Raw genomic sequence first — 24,290 nt, 5'->3', positions numbered from 1 at the left:
GCTGTCCAGTTTTCCCAACACCATTTGTTGAAGAGACTCTCGTTCCCCCATCGCATATTCCTGCCTCATTTGTCGTAAAGTAACTGACCATGTGAGTGTGAGTTTATTTCTGGCTCTCTATCCTGTTCCACTGATCTCTCTGTGTATTTTCGTGCCAGGACCACAGTTTCAATTACTACAGCTTTGAAACGTATCTTGAAATCTGGGATTGTGATCCCTCCAGCTTTTTCTTTCTAGCTATGTCTCCTCAGGCAAGGGAAACAAAAGCAAAAATAAACTACTGGGACTACATCAAAATAAAAAGCTTTTGCAAAGCCAAGGAAAGCATCAACAAAACTAAAAGGCAACCTATTGCATGGCGAAGATATGTGCAAATGAGGTAGCTGATAAGGGGTTAATATCCAAACTATATAAAGAACTTACATGACTCAACACCAAAAAAATCCAATTAAAAAATAGGCAGAGGATCTGAACATTTTTCCAAAGAAGACATGCAGACGGCCAACAGACACATGAAAAGATGCTCAACATTGCTCATCATCAGGGAAACGTAAATCAAAACCACAATGAGATATTGCCTCATGGCTAGTGTCAAAAAGACAAGAAATAACTAGTGTTGGCGAGGATGTGGAGAAAAGGAAACCCTTACGCACTGCTGGTGGAAATGTAAACTGGTGCAGCCACTCTGGAAAAGTGTGGCAGTTCCTCAGAAAATTAAAAATAGAAATATCATGCAATCTAACAATTGTACTACTGGATATTTATCCAAAGAAAATAAAAATATTAATTTGAAAAGATATATGCACCTTATGTTTATTGAATATTACTTACAAAAGCCAAGATAGGGAAGCAACCTAAGCATCCATCAATAAGTGGATGGACAAAGAAAATGTGGCATATATCCACAATGGAATATTATCCAGCTATAAAAAAAGAATTAGATCTTGCTGTTTATGACAAGATGGATGGAACTCATGCTAAGTGAAATAAGTCAGGCAGAAAAAGACAAATACCATGTGATTTCACTTATGTGTGGAATCTAAAAAACAAGACAGAGGAATAGGGGCACCTGAGTGGCTTAGTCGGTTAAGCGTCCACCTCTTGGTTTCAGCTCGGCATGATCCCAGCTCGTGGGACTGGGTTCCGAGTCAGACTCTGTGCTCAGTGTGCTCTCGCTCTCCCTCTGCCCCTCCTCCTGCTTGCTCTCTCTCTCTCTCTCTCTCTCTCTCTCTTTCCCTCTCTCAAGTGAATAAATAAATCTTTAAAACAAAAACAAATGAGCAAAGTAACAAACAAAAACCAGACTCTAAAATACAAAGAACAGACTGGTGGTCGTGGGGGGAAAGGGTGTGATAGGTGAAATAAAGAGGACGCTGGATATAAATAAAAGAAGATAGAAACAGATCAAGTTTGTACCAGTTGTAAAACAAATCAGTCACGGCGATGGAAAGTACACCACAGGGAACACAGTCAATGATACTATACTAATGTTGTACGGTGACCACACTTCGCATGGTGCGCACTGAGTACTGCCTAGAATTACTGAAGCACTGTGTTGGACGTCTGAAACTAATACTGTGGGTTAATTATTCCTCAATAAAAAAATAAATGAATGTGAGATTATAGTGAGGTATAAAAACAAAACAAAGCAAAACAAAGAAACCTTAGGCCAGAAGAAACGAGACCAAATGGGGAGCAGCAGATGTGTGAATAAAGCATACTGTCTACAAATCAGAAGGCCTGGATGACATCCGCCACCGTCCCAGAGCCCAGGAAGTCAGGGAGGCCTTGCGGAAGCCAGCCGGAACCGCCCCGCAACGCCGCCTCCTGGTGGGCACTTACCCTGGGCTTGCAGGAGGAATTTTAATTTAAATGCCAAAAACAGAGGCAGCAGAGGAGGAAATAAGTGTCTTCCAAGGAACTGCGGCCCCTACTCCGTGCCCAGACACACCTCGCATCACCTCAACTGAAATCTCCATTAAGACTGCTGTGTGGGCCCAGGAAGGACAAAGCCAATCCTCTGCTGAGCCCGGAGGTGGTAAATCTGGCCCGGAAGCCCCACCTGCCCTTACCACTCCGTGGCCAAGGTACTCAGCCCCTGCCGCCCCTCCCCCACCACCAGGTTCTGACAGGGACGGGGCCTTTGTTAGGCTGCTAAGTCTACATTAATTTTAGTATTCTCCCCTTCACGTTGGGCCTCTGGGTCTCCATCCATCGATGATGTGGGAAAATACACAAGACATTTTCTACAAGTTATTCCCTTTCCTCCTCATTAGTAGCTAGCATTGTGCTGAACCACTGAGAGCTGGGAAGAGCCTTGGGAAGAGAGACCTGGCCGGCAGCCACGAGCACGGCATGCTGAAGTGAGTGGCCATGACTCGGTAAACGCCTGCGCTGGGCCCTGTGCCTCTGCGAGTAGAGTGGTTCAGAGCAGGGGTTCACTTCCTACTTATAGGGCCCTGGGAGGTTGTTTACACTTTCCGTACCTTAGTGTCCTGGCCTGTAAATGAGGAGGATAATGACAGCAACTACATGGGGTAGTTGAGATAATGCCAATAAAGTGGTGATCACGATGCCTGGAAATTATGCTACTAAGGTGTCCCCACCAGGTCCCTCTGTCACTGATATCTTAATCCAACAAGCATTTCTTTTTTTGAAAGATTATTTATTTGAGAGAGAGATAGAGAGTGTGTGTGTGCGCGCGCGCGTGCACACACACGCATATCTGCACGCGCACACCTGTGCCCATGCAGAGGGAAGGGCAGGGGGTGAGAATCCTGAAGCAGACTCCCCACTGACCACGGAGCCCAACGTGGAGATGGATCTCACAACCCTGAGATCATAACCCGAGCTGAAATCAAGAGTCGGCCACTTAACTGAGTCACCCAGGTGCCCCAATCCAATAAGCATTTCCATGATGCACCAACACACCACTCAAGCCACTATCTGGAGAACAGCTGATTGCTAGGTGCCCTCATACCTGAAAGGCTTGCTGTCAGGGTCAGTGTCCTTGAAACCCATCTCCTCGAGCTTACAGCGCCGATACAATTCATAATGGCGGGTGTGAGTCTGCTCTCGCAAATCTTCCATGTTCACACGGATCAGCATCTCCCGAAGTTTCACGAAATCACAATGGTTTTCATTCTCAACTGCGAGAGATGGGAAGGTGGGGGTGGCTATTAGCAACGATGTCCCTGAAAATCTGAAGTGACACTTTCAAGAGGTGATCACCATTGCTCCTGAAATCTCTGAAGTCTCAAAGCCACCTGAAGACCTTTACTGGATTCGCCTCACCTTTCCAATGAGGACAAGATTGCCGACAACGCAGACCATGACACTGATGACAGGAGTGACTGCAGAGGGCCTGCTCGAGGCAGGGCACTGCGGGAGGAAGTGTGTAAATATGGTCTTTACTCTTCAGAATAATTCTGCCAAGTAGGCGTTGCGACTCTTGCCTTGCAGATGCAGAAGCAAGGCTGTGATAAGCACGCTGACCTCCTGAGTAGAGGTAGCAGAGTCTACATTTAAACACCCCAACATCAGGCTGCAAAGCCAGGTCTATTTCCACTACTCCATGCCCCCTGGAAGTATACAAGGCAGTTCTTACATATCGCTTCTTTAAATTTTATCAACACTATGAAAAAAGTTCTACTGTAGAAAAATAGGTAATATTCATAAAAATTAAAACTTTCCCAGGAATCCCAAAGGTGTAATTTCTTCTCACTTCTCACAGATTTATTGCCTTTATTCAGAACAAAAGAAAAGGAGGACTGATAGATCTTAAACCAATGAAGGAATTTTCTGTAGTGATCCTACTTAACCTCTAGCATTGGGCATCTTCCTTCAAAAGGTACAAGGGTAGGGGCACCTGGGTGGCTCAGTCGTTAAGTGTCTGCCTTCGGCTCAGGTCCTGATCCCAGGGTCCTGGGATCGAGCCCCGCATCGGGCTCCCTGCTCAGCAGGAAGCCTGCTTCTCCCTCTCCTGCTCCCCCTGCTTATGTTCCCTCTCTTGCTATGTCTCTCTCTGTCAAATAAATTAAAAAAAAAAAAAAAAAATCTAAAAAAAAAAAAAAAAAGGTACAAGGGCAGGTAACAGAGTCCTTGCCCAGCCAAGCAACATATGGGAAGCTTCTTTAGATCAGAGCCTGTGGTCATGTCCCACAGTGCCAAACTAGGTCAGATAGCCTTATAATTTACTGAGATAATATTTAACTGGAAGACAAGTTTTCCAGAGATAATGGAGAAACAAGTATCCTCTTATTTACAAGAAACGTTTTGCAGCTTTCTTATACTTTGCCGATGAAACTGGTATGAGAGTGGTTGAAACTACTAGGCAAGAACTCTTTTCTATCAGGAATGTATACTGAATTTGCCACACAAGCCAACACTCTTGAGGGGCTGCCTCACTGGCACTAGGGCTCTGCACTCACCGCTCCCCACGGTCTACCTACCTGGTCACCGTGTCTTGCTTCCTCGCTTGACAACTGTCATGGGTATAACCCTACTGCTCCCTTCCTCCTGCCTACAGCTGAGCACCTCCCCAAACACAGCAGGGAAGGAAGGAAAGTGGACAGTCACCACAGAGGTTAAATGTGAAGACACCCTTCCCGTACTGTGCACCTACCCTGCACCACACCCCAGGGGTACTGCCTGGCCTTGGCCATCTTGTTGCCGATCTTCACTTCTTCGGTGCTGCCGACCACTGCAAATGGGAGATGGACCTGTGAAGCGACACAAGGACAGAGACGAGTTACCTTCTCCAGCTCCGCCCTCTTCTGCAGGCCTCACTTAGCAGCAGGAGAAAACAGGGAGGGAGGGGAGGAGAGGGAGGAGAGGCACGGGGCTCTGGGGTTGGGTTGCGTGCACCCCACCCTTTCTACAACCAAATACGGACTAGGTGATAGGAGCTAGCTTCAAGGGAAACGGTAGGAGTCTGCACCCACACAGGAAGCTTCAGACTCGTGTTGTACAAGACCACAGCCACTAATATGTGTGGCCACTGAGCACTTGAAATGGGGCTTGTGGGATTAAGACACTGAATTTTTAATTTTATTTACTTTTAATTCATTTACATTTAAATTTTAAAATGGAAGATAAAATATTTTTCCGTTAGATAAAATTCTGTTGTTTGGGGACTTCATTTTGCTTCAAACTCAAATCTTCTAAAAGAAGAACCAGTTTGCTCAATGTGGACGCAAACATTAGAGGAAACTTATCTCTTTGGTAGTTAGTTCATATTGAAAAACTTTCAAGTATGTTAGAAGCAACTTGAGTATTCACCCAAATTGGGATATGCTGTAATTATAAAATATACATTGGATTTCAAAGACTTACTGTCAAAGTATCTCATTAATTTTTATATTGATTACATGTCGAAATGGTAATATTTTGAATATATTCAGTAAAACTTTTAAATTAATTTCACATTTCCTTTTACTTTGTTTTTTTATAATGCCACTTCTGCCATATTTTTTTAAAGATTTTATTTATTTTGAGAGACAGAGAGAGAGAGAGCCCAGAGGGAAGGGCAGAGGGACAAATAATTCCAAGCAGACTCTATGCTGAGCACAGAGCCCAACATGGGGCTTGATCTTACAACCCTGAGATCAGGACCTAAGCCGAAACCAAGAGTCCAATGCTTAACTGACTGAGCCACCCAGGCGCCCCCGCCCCCTTTTTACCTTTTTAAATGTGACTACTGGAAAATGTTAAATTAGTTGTGTGACTCATATTATATTTCTATTGAACAGCATTGGTTTAGATAGTTGGCCATTGCACAAAATTCAAGTCAGAAATACACTTTAGCCCAAATTACTGGCCCAAGCCTTGCAGCCCAGACTTATCTCAAGCAGAGGTGGTGTTCAAGACAACGGACTGTTCCACATTGACTTCTTTGGTACGTATGTCTACATTCTGGGAGTAGGGGATAGAACAGATAGCAATTCCACCTTTTTTCTATTAGCATATAAGAATAAGAAGATTTGAAATGGATGTTCCGAGACGTATTATCTCGAGTTCCTTGATCCACTGCTCTTCTACTGCAGAGAAGCTGAGAAAGACAAGAATGTTTCAAAGCCAAATCCTCTCCCACAGAGGGCATAACTCTCAGCCCAGGCTGCCCAAGTGGTATTTCACTGATGCTGAGGATAGTTCTATTTTCTGGTTCATCTCACACTCTGGAGAAAGGAAGGAAACACATTCTCTTTCTCAGACTCTGATTCTGGAACTGTAACATGTTCCCTGAAGTTGAGGAGCACCAGGACCCTTCCGGCCAACATTTTGGTGTAATGACCCAAGAAAACCGTTTTCTCTGCTCACCCTGAGGGACAAAAGCAACTGCCAAAGAAATCTGTTTTCCACCTATCACGTGGGATTTCATCACTAGGAATTGCTTGCAATGGAGAGCCTAAAAAACAATTTCTTGTTGAAGAACAAGATTAATTTGGGACAACCAGCTCGATTAATCAGATAAAGAGAGAAAGAGCCAAGATTCACAGCTATTTTCTTTCCAAGAAATTTAACACGAATTTAGTTGCATGACCATCCAAAATGACTTAAGAGGATGGGGAGGGAGATAAAGAGAAAATTAGATGATATTCATTCACGTTATTTCTCAAATCCTACACTGACATCCCAAATCATGGCTCTGCAGCAGAATAAACCAGTGCTGCCCTGCCCGAGCTCCTGACAACGCCGTAACACGAGCTCGCTGCTCCACGGGCGTCACTCCCACCGGCCCCGCTGACAGCTGTGCCATGTGAGGGGTGGGCTGCGGTCTCCTCTCACCTGAGTACCTACCCACGGGATTGGTGTGGGCACTAAATGTAAATAAAGCCTCGCGCAGCAGCTGGTGCACAGTAAATGCTCCACAGATGTCAGAAACGTCAGGTGCTATGATTATTAAGAGAGCTCTCGGTACCCACAACCAGAGAGTTCTAGATGTGGAGGAGACCTCACATGCTACCTGTTTCGATCCTGCTTAGGAACTCCTTCTGCCACAGCTGTTCTAAGCACTTTGATTCAGAATCTGTGGTCCACCCCCCGGCAGTGGGAACACGCTCCTTCCACGGGGTGTTTGCTACGCTGCGGTGGTCCTGATGGCCAAACCCCTCACTGCCATTCACTGTTGGTTTCAGCTCTGTCTTTTGAATAAGAGCAGTCACTCTCCCCTATGACAACCTTCCTTTCACACCCCCTCAGGCCATCTCCTCAGGAAGAGCCTGCTCTCCAGTTTCCAGAAGTTCCAAAGCCTTTACTATCCTGACCACAGGAGCATGGCAGCCACAGTGGGTCATACAACTCAGAGTGTGACCAGACTAGGACAGAGTGGAGCTGGGCTATCTTTGCTTTAATGAGCTCCTAAATTTTAAATTCATACAACAGTCCCAGAGAGGGGAGGAGCTGCACTGGCTTCCAAAGTCCTAGGCATATCAGGAATAACTTAAGCGCTACATAGAAAAGTCCATATGTTGAACTGAAGAAACAATTTTTGTGTTATAACCCTGTTCTCCTAAATTATGATGGCAAACAACACAGATGTGGGACCAGGGTTGAAATCTCAGTGCTGCTATTAGCTGGCTTTGACTAAGTCATTTAAGTCTCCAGATGAGCTTCAGTAGGAGTCCCCTTCATATGAAATGCCTAGCATAGGCAAATCTATAGAGATAAGAAAGTCGAGTGGTGGCTGCCTAGGGCTGGAATGGTTAGAGGGTTGACTGCTAAAAGGTACACAATTTCTTTTTGGGGTGACGAAAAGGTTCTAAAATTGATGGTAGCAATGGTTGTACAACCCTGTGAATATACTAAAAACCACTGAATTACATGCTTTAAATGGGTAAATTGTACAGTATATCAATTATATCTCAATAAAGCTGTTAATTAAAAAAAACAGTGCCTTTGGTGCATTTAATGACTTCATTAGACACTTTTCATGACCAGATCTAAGGGAAGTAGAACATAGCTCAACCTACCACAACTTAGACTGACTTCTGCTGCCAATAGCATACTTTTGGATCATTTTTTAGCATGTATCCAGGGAAAGGCAACTTATTTAATAGCTTCTAATTGCATTTCACTGAAGCTAACCTACAATTTTAAGAATTCCAAAAACCATCAGTGGGCATCTACTATGTGCAAAGAACGCTACTTTTACAAAAGTTATGCATTCCTAAGTGAAAAAAAAATGTATAGTAATTGTGGCCAAGAGAGGAGCTATGGCTGTGAGATACAAAAGAGGCAGTGGGAAAGATTCAGGTGTCAGCGGGCAGCATGGAGGCTCACCACAAGACATCATATCGCAGGTGCAACTAAGAATTGCTGAAGCTTTAGTCCTTTCTCTTCTGACCATCCTGCCTGTGAGGTGAAGAAATTATACCTCGACTGCCAGTTAACCCAAGGGTTCAGGAAAGGGTAGGAGAAGCAGAAAGGAGGGAAAGGCAGGAACCCATCACAGAAGCCAAAATGAGGCAGGTGGACATATTTCCGCCAACAATGCCAGAAACAAGCAGAGATCTATTTCCTGTAAGCCGCTTTGTATGACATGGTGCCGGGCAGGCATTCCCTTCCCACGAGATTGGCTGTAGAAATCTTACCTGTTGGAGTGGGAAGGAAACTGGAGATTAGCTTGCCTAACTTTCCCATTTGACAGATAGAGACACTGAGGAGCAGGGTGTTTAAATGCCTCGCCATAGTGACAGGGCTGGACCACAGTGAAGAATCAGATTCCCGGTCCAGGGTTCTAGTCACTCTACAATGCTGCTACCAGGAAAAGCTTTCAGGAAAATTACTGGTAGGTTCTTCCTAACTTGAGGACTTACGCTCATTGTTGCATTAATCTCCGCCACCGTTTCTTCATCTGTGGGGAACTGATATATCTGGACTCCATTGCTGACCAGTTCACTCATGATCTTACTCTTGAATTTGTGCAGTTCATTTTTGGCAATGGTGTCAGCTTTTGCAATTATTGGAATGATGTTCACCTATAAAACAAACACATCTATTTTTACACAATTCCAATGTAAGAAAAACAAGACAAATGAATGAAACATAATAAACAACAAAAATTGTTAACCTTCACTTAAAAAACAGAGATGATATTGAAAATCAGACTTTCTGCCCAGATGCAAAATTAAGAAGATATGGGATAATCTTTTAGCTCCATCTGTGAACACTTTTACTTCCTCCCATCCGGCACTGAAACCATACTTGTAATTTCCTCTTCTGTGCTACCTCATTTTTTTTTTTTTTTTTTTTTACAGAGTAAAAGGAAGTGTTACTCTATGACAAATGGCGATAACAAAGCCTATTCTTTCAATAACCAACCACTCCTTTTAGACCCCTCCCAGCTACTTTAGGAGCTTGATTTTTGCATGTTCCTAACAGTGTAATAGCCAAGACTGTGTTAGTCAGAACAGTGGCATACCCAACTCTCCCAGGATAACACCCTCTTTTTTTTCTAATGACTGCTAGGAGTGGAGAATCTACGTATTCACTGAAACAAAAACAGTTTCGCCTACTTTTAAAGTTTTCAAAATGATACCAACTAATTCTCTTGAAACACTGGTTTCTATCACATTACTTCTTCATACCAGAATGAGACCTGGTGCCAAAGACAAGGCTCACTTTCGGGGCACAGGCTACAAAGACCAGGAAGAAGGCCGAGTTTGACAACCGTGGCAGAAAGCCCAGCGTGAAAGCTAGGGACACCCTCAAGCACAAGCCCCAAACCCCAACATCAGTCATTCTTCCAACTTTCCCCAGCACTGTCCACACAGCACATTTTTTTTAAATTCCTTTTTTTAAGATTAACTGTCCTCTGCTCCGTGGTAGGTACAGAGCTTTCAGTAAGACACTACGGACATCCGATACCTGGGGCCGTGCTCTCCACCCAGCTCAGGGGAAAGAGGGATGGACTTGGTAAGAAAGCTGTCCTAGCAAGAGAATGAGGGAGTCTTTAAGGAGGTTTTCGTGATCATGTTTTACTTCCTTTGCTTCCCCTTTTATTCCAAGAGCCAAATCAAAATCCCTGATACATCACAATGAGGAGACATGTGGATAAAAAACCTATTCTTCCCCTATTTCTCCACCCACTCCTACCCTCATCGTGCCTGGTCTCATCCAGCAAGTCACAGACCGAGAAACATACTGGTGGTGAGGAAATGTGTGGGTCAGGACCCAAGGAACAAAACACCTGCCCGTTGTTCTTACGGGCTATCTTTTGTACACACTTGGCATTCAATGTTACACAGACAAAATGGCAGAGCTTCACAGTTTCTTGGGCCAGTCTGATCAGAGTAGATAGATGAACCAAGCAATTTAGATTTAAAATCTTCTTCCTTGGGGGGCCTGGGTGGCTCTGTCAGTTAAGCGTCTGCCTTCAGCTCAGGTCATGATCCCAGGGTTCTGGGATCGAGTCCCGCATTGGACTCCTTGCTCAGCAGGGAGCCTGCTTCTCCCTCTCAAGCTCCCCCTCCTTGTGTTCTCTCTCTCTCTCTCTCTGACAAATAAATAAATAAACTTAAAAAAAAAAAATCTTCCTTGGTAGCAGGTGCTTGAAAGTCTTTTCTGAAATTATCATGTATTTGTGACTTATATAGTTAAGAGCCTAAACTCTTCACTTTGCTTGTATCGACAAACCTTTTTGCAAATACCATTTTCAGATGATCTCCAGCATGCCCAGCTCTACAGCAATAGTGATTCTTTGAAGGCAGTTTAACCTGCTTTCTGGGGACTTTTTTGTTAGTTTGTTTCCAGCTGTATTTGCTTTGCTGTATTTTCGCTCCTCTTTTCCCTTTTTAACTCAACTCTACTAAGCATAACCCTGTTGTTGAATATTAGCCTGGCTTGGCCCACCGACGTGGCCTCAGTCAGGAGACCCCCTCCGTCCCTGCCTGTCCCCCAGCCCCGTGGCCAGGACAGGACAGCACAGGGAGCCTGCCTCGTGGCCCAGATCCCTCCGCCATCTGTGGCTAAATGCAGCTGAAACAAATGTGATGGAGAAGGGTTTCCGTGTGTTCTCGGGAGAGCACTACAGCTGCAGTAATCCACTCAGGCCATCAGACCATGTTTCTGTAAACCCAGGCATCTGCACGCGCTGGAAGCCCGGGAGCCTGGCTCTGAGTCAGCCACAGCCGGCACTTTGGCCGCAAGTTCAGAGAGAGGCCGTGGGGACAGGCTGGTCTTCTGAGTGTTCTCTGTCATGTTCCTCTGGAGAGAGAGCATCTTTCCAACAGTGTTGTTTAGACAAAAAAATAACACCCAACAAAACCCTCTAGAGACGGTAAGACTCCTCGTGGAACTCAAAAAGAAGATTAGGAGAGAAAACACCACAGCTTCTTTTGAGGGGTCGTTCCCATTGTTATTTGCTTCTTTGTTTTCAGAATGTACCGTCTTCCATTTATTTCAAAATGAAAAAATCAAATTAATTGTAAAGTAGGTCACTAAACGTTATCAAATTTATCAGGACTTTCCTTCAAATGTTGTGAAAGGGAGAGGTTATTAATGTGAAAAGCTCAGGTGTCAAACGGAAACTACTTTGTAAAAACACACGGGTACAGTTCTGTTTTAAATCTAAGGAACCGGACTGCCCTTATCACCGAAGTTAAAAAAAAAAAAAAATTAACACTTTTTTTCCCACTCAAAACTTCATATTAAAGCCAAATTTTTAAAAACTTTTAACGAAGAAATTTAAAGAAAGCTTTTAAGAAAATAAACAAATTGCGACTTCGTATTTCAATCTCCCTAAATTTAACCCTTCCTATGACCTTTTAGGTGCCTCCACTATTTAATTCCTCATCAGAGCACCCACTGGTGTTAATTTAAGAACTAAAAATACCTAAAAAAAAAAAAAAAAAAAAAAAAAAGAACTAAAAATACCTGGTAAAGAGCTCCATGGTTTTATTTGTTTGTTTGTTTTATTTTGTTTAGCCTAACATCCAGAGGTTTTGAAGCATTTTTCTCACATTGCTAAACCCTATTGTTCTGTAAAGCAGAAAAGACAATGACGGGGTTGGAGGAAGTGGGGAGGGATGACTAGGCAAGAGCACAGAGGAATTTTGGGGCAGGAAAAGTACTCTGTATACTATAATGAGGAATACAGGTCTTTACAGACGTGTCCCAGCCCACAGAATGTACACCACCAAGAGGGAACCCTAATATAAACATGGACTTTGGGGGGCTGATGTGTCAACGTAGGTGCACCGCTGTGACAACGTGCCCATCGGATGGGGGTGTTGATGTGGGGGCAGGGGTATACGGGAATCTCTGTACCTTCCTCTTAACCCTGCTGTGAACCTAAAACTGCTTGGAAAACAGTCTTGTAAAACAAAACAATACAACCGAATGACATTAAAAGGAGAAAAATCAGGGCCTTCAGATAAAGGTGATCTAAAAGGAGGGGACAGTGGCCAGCGTGGTAGTGGGTACCTTGCTGTCCAGCTTTTTCATGGTGACTAGATCCAGAGACTTCAGGGAGTGGCCGGTGGGGGCAATGAAGTAGAGGCATGCGTGGATCCTGGTGTCGTGGTAGTTGAAGAGAGAACGTTTGATCTTCAATTCCTCTTGCAGGTAGGCCTCAAACTGGGCATCAATATATTCCACTATTGGCTTATAGCTAGAATGCAAAAGAATGTTTTGTAAAACACACCTTCAAATGAGCATGTTTCTAGCCATAAATCTCTCATGCAGTTCAGTGCAGGACAATCCTTCTGTAAAGTCTCCAATGGCTCCTTTGCTTAAGAGCTAAAGCCCCAAAGCCTTACCTGCGCATCCCAGGCCTTCCATCCTCTGGAGCCTGAACATCTCTCAAGCTCCTCTCTCCCACTCCCTCCCTGGCTCGCCGCGTCTGTCCCAGTCACACACACGAAGCTTTCATCTGCCTCCGTGCCTTTGTTCACGCTAGCCCCCCCCCCGTACCCAGAACAGACTTCTTCCTAGTATTCTCCTGGCTAACATTCATCCTTTAAAACAGAGATTATAAATATGTGAACCATGCTGTCACTTCCCATGGAAGACACTGCTAAGAAATTGTGGCATTCTTTCCTGCTGGGCCAAAACGGAGTCTCAGAATCTGTCTTAATAAAGTGATTCTGACAGCCTCTGCCAACTGATTGACTTTGGTGCACAAAAGGAAAGTGGTTTTCAATTTTAGGCCATGGTATCACCTAGTGGGAGCTCTTCCGTGCTCCCTCCAGAGCTTCATCTATAAACCGAGGGGCCTGGGTGATTAGGAGCTTCAAGATTACTTCCAACTCTGAAATTTTATGATTGGAAGATAAACGCTGTAACCCTTCTCAGCAAATCATAATTAAAATCTGTTTTGAATAATTACGTATGATTCTATTAACTGACCATAATCATTAATAGTATATTGGGAATATGCATTCAATAAACCAGATGTTCTCCAGGGACTCAGCAATACATTAGGTAGGTCACTGTGGAAAAGCTATAAACTTTCAGGTCTCCAGGGGACTGCTCAGAAGTCAGTGTTAGCTGCAATGAGACTGGTCTACTAGGAACACAATGGGTTAATTCTCTCCAAACTTAACTATCTTGCTGAGGAATGACTTAAGCTTTAAGAAAAATAAAAACCTTTCAACACTCGGCTCCCCTAACTCATATATTAAAACTGAAATCCTTAAAAGGGAACTACAAATCTTTGATAATGTGGATGACAGCAGATACCCTGAGAGAGCAAGCAAACAAGCAAAACAAAAAATACATTTATAACCAAAAACTGAAAGCACTCAGAAAAAAAGTTTTTTGATATTTTTCCTTGGTGATTCATCACAATCCACTGAATCAATTTGAGCAGACAAAATCTCTAGTGGTTTAAAGAAAAAGCAGGATATGCCTCTGTAATAATAAAGTTCTAAATATGACAACAGAAATCCCAATAAATTCTAATAGAAAGAATGAGCAAGTGATAAGTTTCTTCTATGTTTTGCACTTTAAAACACAGGTAGGTATTACATAACAATATTAATAATATTATCATAGGATAGTGATTAGAAGCATGGATTCAAGCCAAACCAACTCCAACTCCAAAAATTTACTACCTATGTGACTTTGAGCAAGTTACTAAACATCTCTGTGTTTCAGTTTCCTCATAGGTAAATCAAGGACAAAAAAAGTACCTATATCAGAGAGCTACTGTGACAAATAAGCTAATATGTATAAAGGACTAGCACAGAAGAGTAAGATATAACTATTTCATAGTAATATAATAAAAAATAATAAACAACAAACAGGGGAAAAGCAAGCCTGACTTTTTAGAAAGAGAAGGGGGGAAAAAGGAACCCTACCCTCACCTGGCTCTTGGTAACCATTCTGCTGCTGAGCTCATGCCCTGCATTCCACCGAGGTCCACCTGTGCCAGCCCAAGGCCTCATCTTTCCGTCTCTGGACACTGAGGCAAGTGTTTGGGGAACCAGGGTCTTTCTCCAACACCCTCTTCAGAAAGGAAAGGAAAAGCAGCTCACAAGCAATTGCTTCTTCCTGCCTCACCAGTTCCTGATTTTTAGCCTCTCAGCACCGCCTCCCCAGCAGGCTCCAAGTATGTTTCTGCTTTCTACTAATTTCCCTCTTGCCTCTGGTGTTGATTCTGAACCTCCAAGATTATGGGAAGCATAACACCTCTCCTTTTCCAGGGAGGAATGCTTTCTGCCCTGGATTCAATATATCCCAAGAAACCTTTCGTTCTCCTCTTACATCGTGGGTCTCCGTCTGCCTTCCCCTGTCAGGGAGTTCTGGCTAATCTTCCAATCCCCTTCTTTGCCCTTTATGTGATCTCCCTGAAAAATCACATTTACTCCTGTGTTTTACTCACCATCTAAGTGATGATAATTCATAAATCTCTGCTCGGAGCCCAGATCTTTCACTCAAGTTTCAGCACCATTCATCCAACTGCTTACGCGATATCTCCATTGGCTCTTCTAACTAAATGTGTCCACGACGGGACTCTTCATCCTGCCCCCAAACCCACACTTCCCTGTATTCCTTCGCTTGGTGAATGGCACCCCCATGCACACCACCCGGGGACCTCCCCTTCTACTCCCCCACAACACACACAATCAAGCATGAAATTCCATCAATTTTAACTTCTAATTGTTATAACAAATTACAAAGAAATGTATTTCAGGAGAACTATTTACCAAAATCAGTATTCCCTGTGTTTCAGTCAGCCAGTAATTTTGTATTCCCCTTCTTAATCCTTTAAACAAATGATCTGCCCCTCTTCTCCTACTCCTTTCCACTTCTTATCTACATTCACAGTCATAAAGAGAAGGAAGTGTAATCCCAATTTTGCCTTTTGCTAGTTTCCATTCTTAGAGAAAGGACATCCATTTATTTTCTGTTTAGCCAATTCCAACTTCTCTGGATTATAGTCATACCAAGCAGAGGAAAGTGGAGGGCAAATCAAATCTAGTCCTTACATTGTCTCCTTTTAAGGCATGGGAATAGTCCTTTTTACCCACAACTCATTTTTTTCATATACCTCCAGCCACAGAGTCCACAATAAAATACAGAGGCTGACCCTGAAACTGATGGAAAAAGATATTTTATACAATGTTTTCTATCCACCCAAGCTACCCACTGATCATTCTTGCAAAAGAACCAACACCATTGTTCAGGGACCGACTCTCCATTTTACATACGGCCAGATACCTACCATCTATTTTTCTCTACCTTGCTGTTAAAGTTAGTTTTCCTTATCTTTCAACTACCTCCATCAGAAAGTGCGGCAAACAGAAAGACCAAATGGTCTACTTCAAAACCATTTTATAACTCTGATACAAAGATGTGGTGAGTTTGAAGATTTCAATTATTCATGCTTTTCAGGGTTATCATTACAGTTAGTGACATGCCATTGACATTCTATCTCCCATTTCCCAAATGTGGGGCAAATGAATTATTCTATTTCCAGTTCTATGACAAAACTTGGTTTACCTTCTTCTCCAGACCCCTCCCCTTCCTCACTGAAGAATACAGACAGCAAAACAAAGAAGCCCTTAAACCATGAAGAGTTAATCCTGCTATTAAACCTAACAGGAAACCTTACCAGATCTCTCTTCCTGCCTCCTTCTAGCTAGCTCGGTCTCAGGCAGATACTCATGCAGGAATGCTGACATGACTGCAGCCTACATAAACAAGCCAGGACATTCTTGAAGTCCTGCATTCATGGCAGAAAAGCTTGCCTCATCCCCAAAGTAGTAAAAATAATCATGGGTTTAGAGAAACAGCACATTGCTTCCCATATGGTTACATATCAATGCAAAAATGCATATCTCACTTCCAATTCTTTTATGGAAGCAGACTGTCCGAAAAAAAAAATTTTTTTTAAACAATAGTCATTTGGGTTTAGAGTCAACAGTGTCAACAATGCCTTCTAGGGGACAGAGTTCTAAATGCCATTTAAAGAGGTTATGCAACAGCTGTCAAGAAATTTCAGAAGAAAAAAATATTTGGTATCTAGGTTAGGTTAATATCACACTTCCTCTCTTCTAAATCTCCTTGGAAACTATTATTTGACCCAAATGAGTCAGATAATTTCTTAAAGAGGCCTCCAGCTGCAAATATGAGAATTGGTATAGTAGTAGCCACTTGCTGTTCAGCGCTGGCCAGTGAAAACCAGCAGGCCGAAGCAAAATCCCCACTTGGGGAGAGGCAATTCAGTGCAGCCACTGAGGCAATGACTCTGAGCGGGAAGAGCACATGGAGTCTTAGCAGAAAGATGCTGGAAGATGGTTCTCATTCCTGCAGGAAGGGATCCTGAAAAGGTCCAGTTACTGCCTTCCAATCAGGGAGTGCACAAGCATGACATCTATTTCACTTGGTATTACAAACAGCCTTCAGGCAGTAGCCTCTCCATCATTCCTTGGCATTGAGGTCATAAATTAAGAGCAATAGCTCAGCTGCAGGGTCTGAGCTTAGCTGTCCCCCACCCCACACAATGTACAGATAGTTCATTTTGACCAGATGCGAAATAAAATCCTTCTCACTACATCTAACAAGTGCTCCTGTTATTACAGGACAATGTTTATTGAAGAGCATTTAAATTGCTCTATAGATAAAATGGAGCTCAGTGCTCAGCTAGAGAATGAATTAAATATTTCTTCCTAATTACTATGTTGCTCATATATATCAGGGTAGTTAAAATATCTCTAGGCAATACACATTCTAGATAAAAATAGTTCAAGTTCCTCTTGATAAAACATATGCATATAATATACACAGTTTTGAGGAAAATTTTTTTAAAAAGAAACAAACTCTGGTACTAATAAAATTTCTGAGCCCTAAGCAAACATATCTTACTGACTTGGGGTTTTATTCCCATTATGTTGTCACTGCACAAAAATGTCTCTGGAAGCCCCCTTCTAGAATCATCTTTGGACCTGCAACAATTTTAACTTTCTCTAACTTCCTTTGAAAATGAATACAATAGGGCGCCTGGGTGGCTCAGTGGTTAAGCGACTGCCTTCAGCTCAGGTCATGATCCCGGAGTCCCGGGATCGAGTCCCACATAGGGCTCCCTGCTCAGCAGGGAGTCTGCTTCTCCCTCTGACCCTCTCCCCTCTCATGTTCTCTCTCACTCTCTCTCTCAAATAAATAAATAAAATCTAAAAAAAAAAAAAGAAAATGAATACAATATTTAAAATAGTCATAAGATATTTGATGTTAAGAATGATGAATAGGATGGATGATCTCGAAAAGGAGTGTGAACATATTTGGGGACTGAGGTTAACATATCGGTTGAACACCAGGAAGTTTTAAGATTAACAGCTTCCCTCGAATAAAGGCATACAGCAACTGAGAGAGAAGAGCCAAACTTACCTGGCTTTATAAATTGAGTACACGTTTTATAAAAATCCTAAAACCTAACTGTATTATTTTATAATTATATCTTCAAGTTTATTTGAACACGTTTTAATGAATGAATACATAAGACTGACTTACAGGTAGTAGCCTCTATCTACATACAAACTATTGGAACACAATTCTTAGAAAATAACTTATTTCTTAAGCAGGTTAGACATGTCCTTTCTTCCACATATATAGTTTATTGTATAAATTACTTCATAGCTTAACAAACCCCACTGGATAGAGAGGGAAAGTTTAATCCAGTCGACCTAAATTCCTCATTAGGCTTGACTGAAACCACAATCATTCAGACTCGATTTGGCAATTCTGCACCCAGCATGCTGCCCAGCCCTCTAGCAGCCTAGAGGAAGACCCAGATACTTCACAGAAGGACTCACAGTGCCTCACCCCAAGCACTCACATCAACAGCAAGATCCAGTTTCAGCTGGAAATCTAGATTTTTCCAACAGATCTTCCATAAAAATGCTTTCTTCACTTTGAGGTTTTAGGAGTTAATACCACTTTGACCAAAGACTTCAAAATATAGGATAATCCCCTTATTACCACACCCTCTTCCAGGCCTTGCCTTTCAGTGTCCTTCCTTAGGCCTCTGCCTAAGAATAGGACCGTACACAGTATCACACATCTAGTGACATTCCCTTAAAGTGAAATAAATTGCCACGGTCCCATAGCTTCTCATTGGCAGAATCCAGGCTATAACCCAGGTCTCCTAAATCCTGGGCTGTGGCTTCTTACAGATGATTTCTCATCAACTCTCAGTTTTCACTGAAATCTGCAAGAATTTGGGGATTAAGTCAAATATCCCAATCTGCCTCAGGGACTAAGAGAGCATGGCAGATGCTCATTCCAAATTCCTCTACTTTTTAATGCCTTCTTATTTTGCAGAGTTGCAAAAAACAAAAACAAAAACCACATTTCCCAGATTCTTGCAGCTCGTGTTCTAGATGTGGTTTAGTTTCTACCAAGCAGACGCAGCTATACAAACCTGGAAGCAGGGAGTGAGCACCACACAGCTGAGGCCACACACAGGCCACACCTGTTCTCCTTGCAAGTGATGGTAAAGGCATGTGGTTATCCGGGACAGACCTGGTGGAGGTTCTCGAGACCTCCCCCCAGCGTCATGGGTACCAAATTATATAAGGTGACTGGTGGCAGGGGCTTCTGCCAATTGTCCTGTAGAATATTGGGGTGTTTCTCTAGATTGCTTTTCCTGTTGGGAAAGCCCCCATGTCTGGTTCCATGACCCTCCTGGAAAAACGCCATAAGCTAACTTATTCCTTCTAAGAAATCCCTTTTTTCCTTACACTAGCTGGAATCAACTGTGTTGTCTGGTTCTGACCTCAGGGAAGAACATTCTAAGAAAATTTCTCAGAGAACAAGGATGTCTGTTCTTTTAGGCAACAGAAGACCAGCCCCATAACTAGTGAACATTTAGCCTTTGAATTTACCCAGAACAGGTCCTGCCATCTCCTGATCCATTTATATCCCCATGAAATCCCAAGACGTACCTGTCATCTTTATTTATCTGGTCTCCAAATCCCACGGTGTCAACAATGGTTAACTTCAGCCGTACGTTACTTTCCTGAAGCTCGTAACTTCTGGCTTTTAACCGGACACCTGGTTCATTGTGAGTAGCTGGGTCACTTTCAAATTTGGTGTTGAATAAAGTGTCCATTAACGTGGATTTGCCAATGCCCGTCTCACCTACATAAGCACAAGGGAGACATGAGAGAATGTGTCAATGCCTCTCAGACATCAGTTCAGTTCATCAGGAATTTCTCATACTCATATTTGTAAAATTTTTATAGAAGTATCACCAGAAATCCCACTACAAAAAGATAGTTCTTTACATGTGTGATCTATCAAATCCCTCCCTAGATAGGACTTAATGAATTCCAGAAACCATTTAGCATAAAAGATCCTGCACTTACAGATCAAGATGCTCTTCTTAACCTCTGGATAGAGAAGAAGAACCTGTAAGCTTGCCTGTGGCAGCTTGTACATTTCAAAGACATAAACTGTATCTCTTCCTCTCCTAAATATTGGTGTGTAGAATTACATTACTTTAAAAAATACTATATTGTTTGTTTCTGTTACCAGGAGAAAAAACACTAATCCCATTTATATTATCCGATGTGACCAAATTATCTGACACCATCTAATGTTGTTGAAAAAAATTACATTTTCAAAACAACACTCTTGACAATAACAGCAATCGTAACAAACCCAGCTAAAGTTACTGAGGGCTTACTTTGTGCCAGGCCCTGTAGCAAGGGCTTCCAATGTATTATCACATTTAAAACCTACTACTATCCCCCATGAAAGAGGCACTATTGTCCCCTCCATTTCACAGAAGGGGCAGTAAGGCCTAGCTAAGTTTAAGGAACTTGTCTAAAGTCACACTGTTCTGTGACAGAGCCAGGGTTTTCACCCAAGTTTGTGTGGTTCTAACACTTACACTCAACCAACACAACATCCTGACTTTACTATTAGAGAGAAAACCGACGGCCTGGTATTTTCCAGTTATAGTTATGCATCTCTGTGACTCCTCCATATTACTTCCATTTTTCCTTCCCTATTCAACTGGAATCAAGATGGAAAAACATTTACTAGTTTTTCCAGTTTCAGGGTGATATCTGTGACGATGAAAGTAAATGAGGTTAAGCAACCTGCAACAATGGCCTTGTTAATTCACATTGATAATTAAAATTGGTGTTTGCTGAAGCCCTAACATGTGTAAACAAGAGTGACAGGGACCTGGGACCACTGCACTAATCAAATGAGGACCCCCAAATGTGGAGCAAGAAGAACGTTAGTTTTAGGCCTCCAAAATAGTGTCAAGCAAAACTGTCTCTTAATCCTAATTTTTATGTTGAATTAAAAATAAAACCTACCCTTGTCAGTGGTGGTGGCAACTGAGTGTGAGAGTGGAAAGAGGGACGCAGAAATCAAGAAACATGATCCATAAGAATGCCTTTGTTTTTCAAATCTGGAATATTTCCCAATTACACTTCCAGTTCACTTTAAACATGCCAACATGTTGCAGCTCTTTCAACAAATCCAAATCCCATGAGGTTTCGCTTCTAAAGGGTTGCTATGAAGCCTTTAGGATGGTGACAATTCTGTGGGAAAAAGCTCTGGGATTTGTAGCCTTAAAGCAACTGTCCCACTGTAATGACAGAATCCACTTAGTAATTCGAGGTTCTGTAATACTCATTTCTTTCAAACACAATTCGAAAGTGAAGGAGGATGAAGCCTTTCTGGATTTGACCTTTCTCTACTTAGAAGCTTTATGTGTTTTACCACTGGCTATAATGATTCACCTACAGGATAAAAATTGTTTAAGTACATTTGCCTTACTCTTTAACCTTGCCCATTAGGCAGTACCCGATACATCTAAGCTCAAAGAATGTCCTCCTTCATCAGGCTGCACTCAGCCAGTACTTTTTCCAGTGCCTACTATGTGCCAAGCTCTGTGTCAAGTTCTAGGAATACAACAATGAACTAGCTTGATACGGTTGTTCTCCCATTGCTTGGAATCTGACCTGGAATGGGACTGAACACCAGTCAGACTCTAATTTACTATTACAGAATGATATTCTAAGTGCGTGCCATAACTTCATTCCTCTTATGAGCGAGACCATACCCTGTGACCTTGCTAGTGACCACAGCTAACTCGACGAGGGCTAGCCCCCCGACCGAAGGTACCCATAGCAGCCTGGTCACTATGCTCTAAGAAAGTGCTCCATACTGGAGAGATACACAATCCACACACAAAGCAATAGCATGGAAAAGAAAAGATACACAGAGGGAAGTGAATAAGCAGAGGCCTTGAGGCACAAAAGGTGTAAGTAAATAGAAGGTGTGTTGCTGACTGACATTTAGCTGGGAATACAGGAGGAAGAGAGCAGAGAGATACAGTAGAGCTTAGTATCCGAAATGTATTCATTAATAATATTTAAGTACATCCTATGTGACAAGCATGGGTGCTGGGGACAAAATGGTGAACAAAAACAGACAACTGACACCTACTGAACTTCTGTAATATCCTGAATGTCATTCCAGATCTCCACAAAGTCTGGATGTATAACAGTTGAGACTGTTTCCTGTCTTCCTTACTGTCCTGAGTATTCTTACAAAAAAGCCCATCAAGGGCCATCTGGGTTGCTCATATGGTTAAGCATCTGCCTTCAGCTCAGGGGTTGATCCCGGGGTCCTGGGATGGACGCCCCACTCCCCCCCCTCCCCCGCCGCTCAGCAGGGAGTCGGCTTCTCCCTCCTCCCTCTCCCTTTGCCCCTCCCTCTGCCCCCCTGCCCGCTCCCCCCCGCTCTTGTGCTCCCTCTCTCTCTCAAATGAATAAAATCTTAAATAAAAAAAAAAGCCCATCAATAAAAGATCTCTAAACTAGTCTCTGCCCCCTAATGTAATAGAGCTCAATAGCTGATACCCAAGATTCATGGCTTAACAAAGTAACTTTGAGCAAAACAAAGTTACTACGTAATGGATAGAGAACTACGTAATGGATAGAGAAACAAATAGAGCTCTCGCTCTTCGATACTTAGAATCTGGTAGGCAATTCAATACTGAAGGCGCTGGAGTCATTTTCAGTATCTGCTACATGTGTACCTTTCTCAAGGGCAGCAAAGTTCTTTTCCAGATTTACCCATTTTCAGAACATGGACAAAAGAACAACAGCAGAACTACCTTATAAAGGTCTCTGCACAAGGTTAAAGTTTCTCTCAGTACAAAGTGACCCATTTAACTTTCATCTCTTTCCCTAAGAACAGCAATGAAGACTTCAATTTACATGGTTAAGGATTCCAGGTTACCTAGACAGGACTGAAATTACCATCTCATTTTTCTAGGTTGAGAATTAGTTAAGCACATGTGAATCAGGAATAGCGTGCTTTTTTTGTTTTGTTTTTTGTTTTTAAGGCAAGGTAATTTTAATTGTCATTTACATTAAGGTGGAAATTATGAACAATTAGCATTCCAGGCACTACTTACAGCACGGGGTTAATCAATGGGTTGGAAAAACCACAGTTCCTCTAAATTTCAGAGTGCATTGCTTTCCATTTCTATGCTCTGTGCTTTTAAGGGCCGTAATTAGACACAGCTACTCTTGCAGCAGTGTGATTCACCAACAGCAGTTGAGAAGGCAATGACAGATTTTGGAATAAGAGGAATTACAGAACTAGGGGAGTTCTGAGTGCATCAGTTTGTGAGGCCTCTCTCTATCCTCAGAAAGCAGGGCATCTTCTAGAATTCTGAGCTACCCAAAGAGCAAAAAGTCTTCATTCTAACTGAGTAACTGAAAGCTTACTGGGCACAGGTTTGCATTCAAACCCAACAACCATAACAATATTTTGAGAAAATAAATGACTAACACCAACTTTGAAGCATTTCAGAACTCCCTAGCGGAGTATCTGGCACAGAACAGGCATTTATTAAAAGTTAATTGAAGGCAAAAAATGATCATGGTGATAATTTATACTGAGATTTGCCATTTTGGTAGATTTTTCAGAGTTTGTTGTTTATTCTGTTATAAATACATCTGTCTAAACATTCCGTTGTTACAGTCGAGATTTACTCTTAAGGAGCTATCTGTGGCTTCTGTTTCTCTTGCTCCTGCGGAGGCTGGTGAACAGGACACCCATATCAAAGTGGAAAGCAGTACTACGTCTTCCATTCTATTCTCAGGCTTATTTAAACCACAGGCTCTAAGCTGGACATGAGAAGGAGGGGGAGGGGGAGGAGGAGAAGAAGAAGAAAGAAAAAAGAAAAAGAAAAAAAGATCCAGAAGGGTTGTATTATTAATTAGAAGGTAACTGTAGGGGCGCTGGGGTGGCTCAGTCAGTTAAGTGTCTGCCTTCAGCTCAGGTCATGATCCCGGGGTCCTGGGGATCAAGCCCCACATCGGGCTCCTTGCTCCTCGGGGAGTCTGCTTCTGTCTCTTCGTCTGCCTGCCACTCCCCCTGGTTGTGCTCATTCTCTCTCTGTCAAATAAATAAGTAAAATCTTTAAAAAAAAAAAAAAAAAGACGGTAACTGTAGATTGGTCAAAGACCCAATCCATGATTCAGCACCTTTTACTGATTGCCAAGTCTGGCAACTTGTTCAATTATCCAAATAACTGTGCATGAAGGTCGGCCTGCCTCCTCTTAATATTCTAGAATTTTATTCTTGGATGAAGCCCGATAATCAGAGAGCTATGTATCTAAGCTGTGTTGTTTTAACCCCTCATCGAATCACCTTTGATGAAACATGCTTCGTCTAATACCACCAGCCTGCATGAGGGACTTGAAAGAACAGCATATTACACTTGGCATTGCATGGATTAACTGCATTGATCTAGGGAATACTTAGGAATCTAGACCTAACTGCAGAGACATGTACCGTATCTCTTCTGAAAA

The 24,290-nt window shown here is 42.6% G+C and overlaps 1 protein-coding gene across 11 annotated transcripts in view; it reads right to left on the bottom strand.

Moving 5' to 3' along the window:
- The window catches only part of SEPTIN11 (septin 11), a 91,739-nt gene that overhangs the window by 16,400 nt on the left and 51,049 nt on the right, over window positions 1-24,290 (bottom strand). For 10 of the 11 annotated variants that reach the window (XM_027598446.2, XM_027598444.2, XM_027598448.2 and 7 more), the window contains exons 3-7: window positions 19,386-19,581; window positions 12,424-12,610; window positions 8,817-8,978; window positions 4,625-4,721; window positions 2,981-3,149 (exon numbers count right to left, since the gene is read on the bottom strand). In XM_027598446.2, coding sequence (XP_027454247.1) covers window positions 2,981-3,149; window positions 4,625-4,721; window positions 8,817-8,978; window positions 12,424-12,610; window positions 19,386-19,581 — 811 coding nt within the window. Of the gene's footprint in view, window positions 1-2,980; window positions 3,150-4,624; window positions 4,722-8,816; window positions 8,979-12,423; window positions 12,611-14,306; window positions 14,441-19,385; window positions 19,582-24,290 lie in introns of those variants that run through there. The other variant, XM_027598449.2, reaches the window with a different exon arrangement.

This window comes from Zalophus californianus, chromosome 2, assembly GCF_009762305.2.
Source record: "Zalophus californianus isolate mZalCal1 chromosome 2, mZalCal1.pri.v2, whole genome shotgun sequence".
NCBI lineage: Eukaryota > Metazoa > Chordata > Mammalia > Carnivora > Otariidae > Zalophus > Zalophus californianus.
This window is presented reverse-complemented; position numbering and strand designations above follow the sequence as displayed.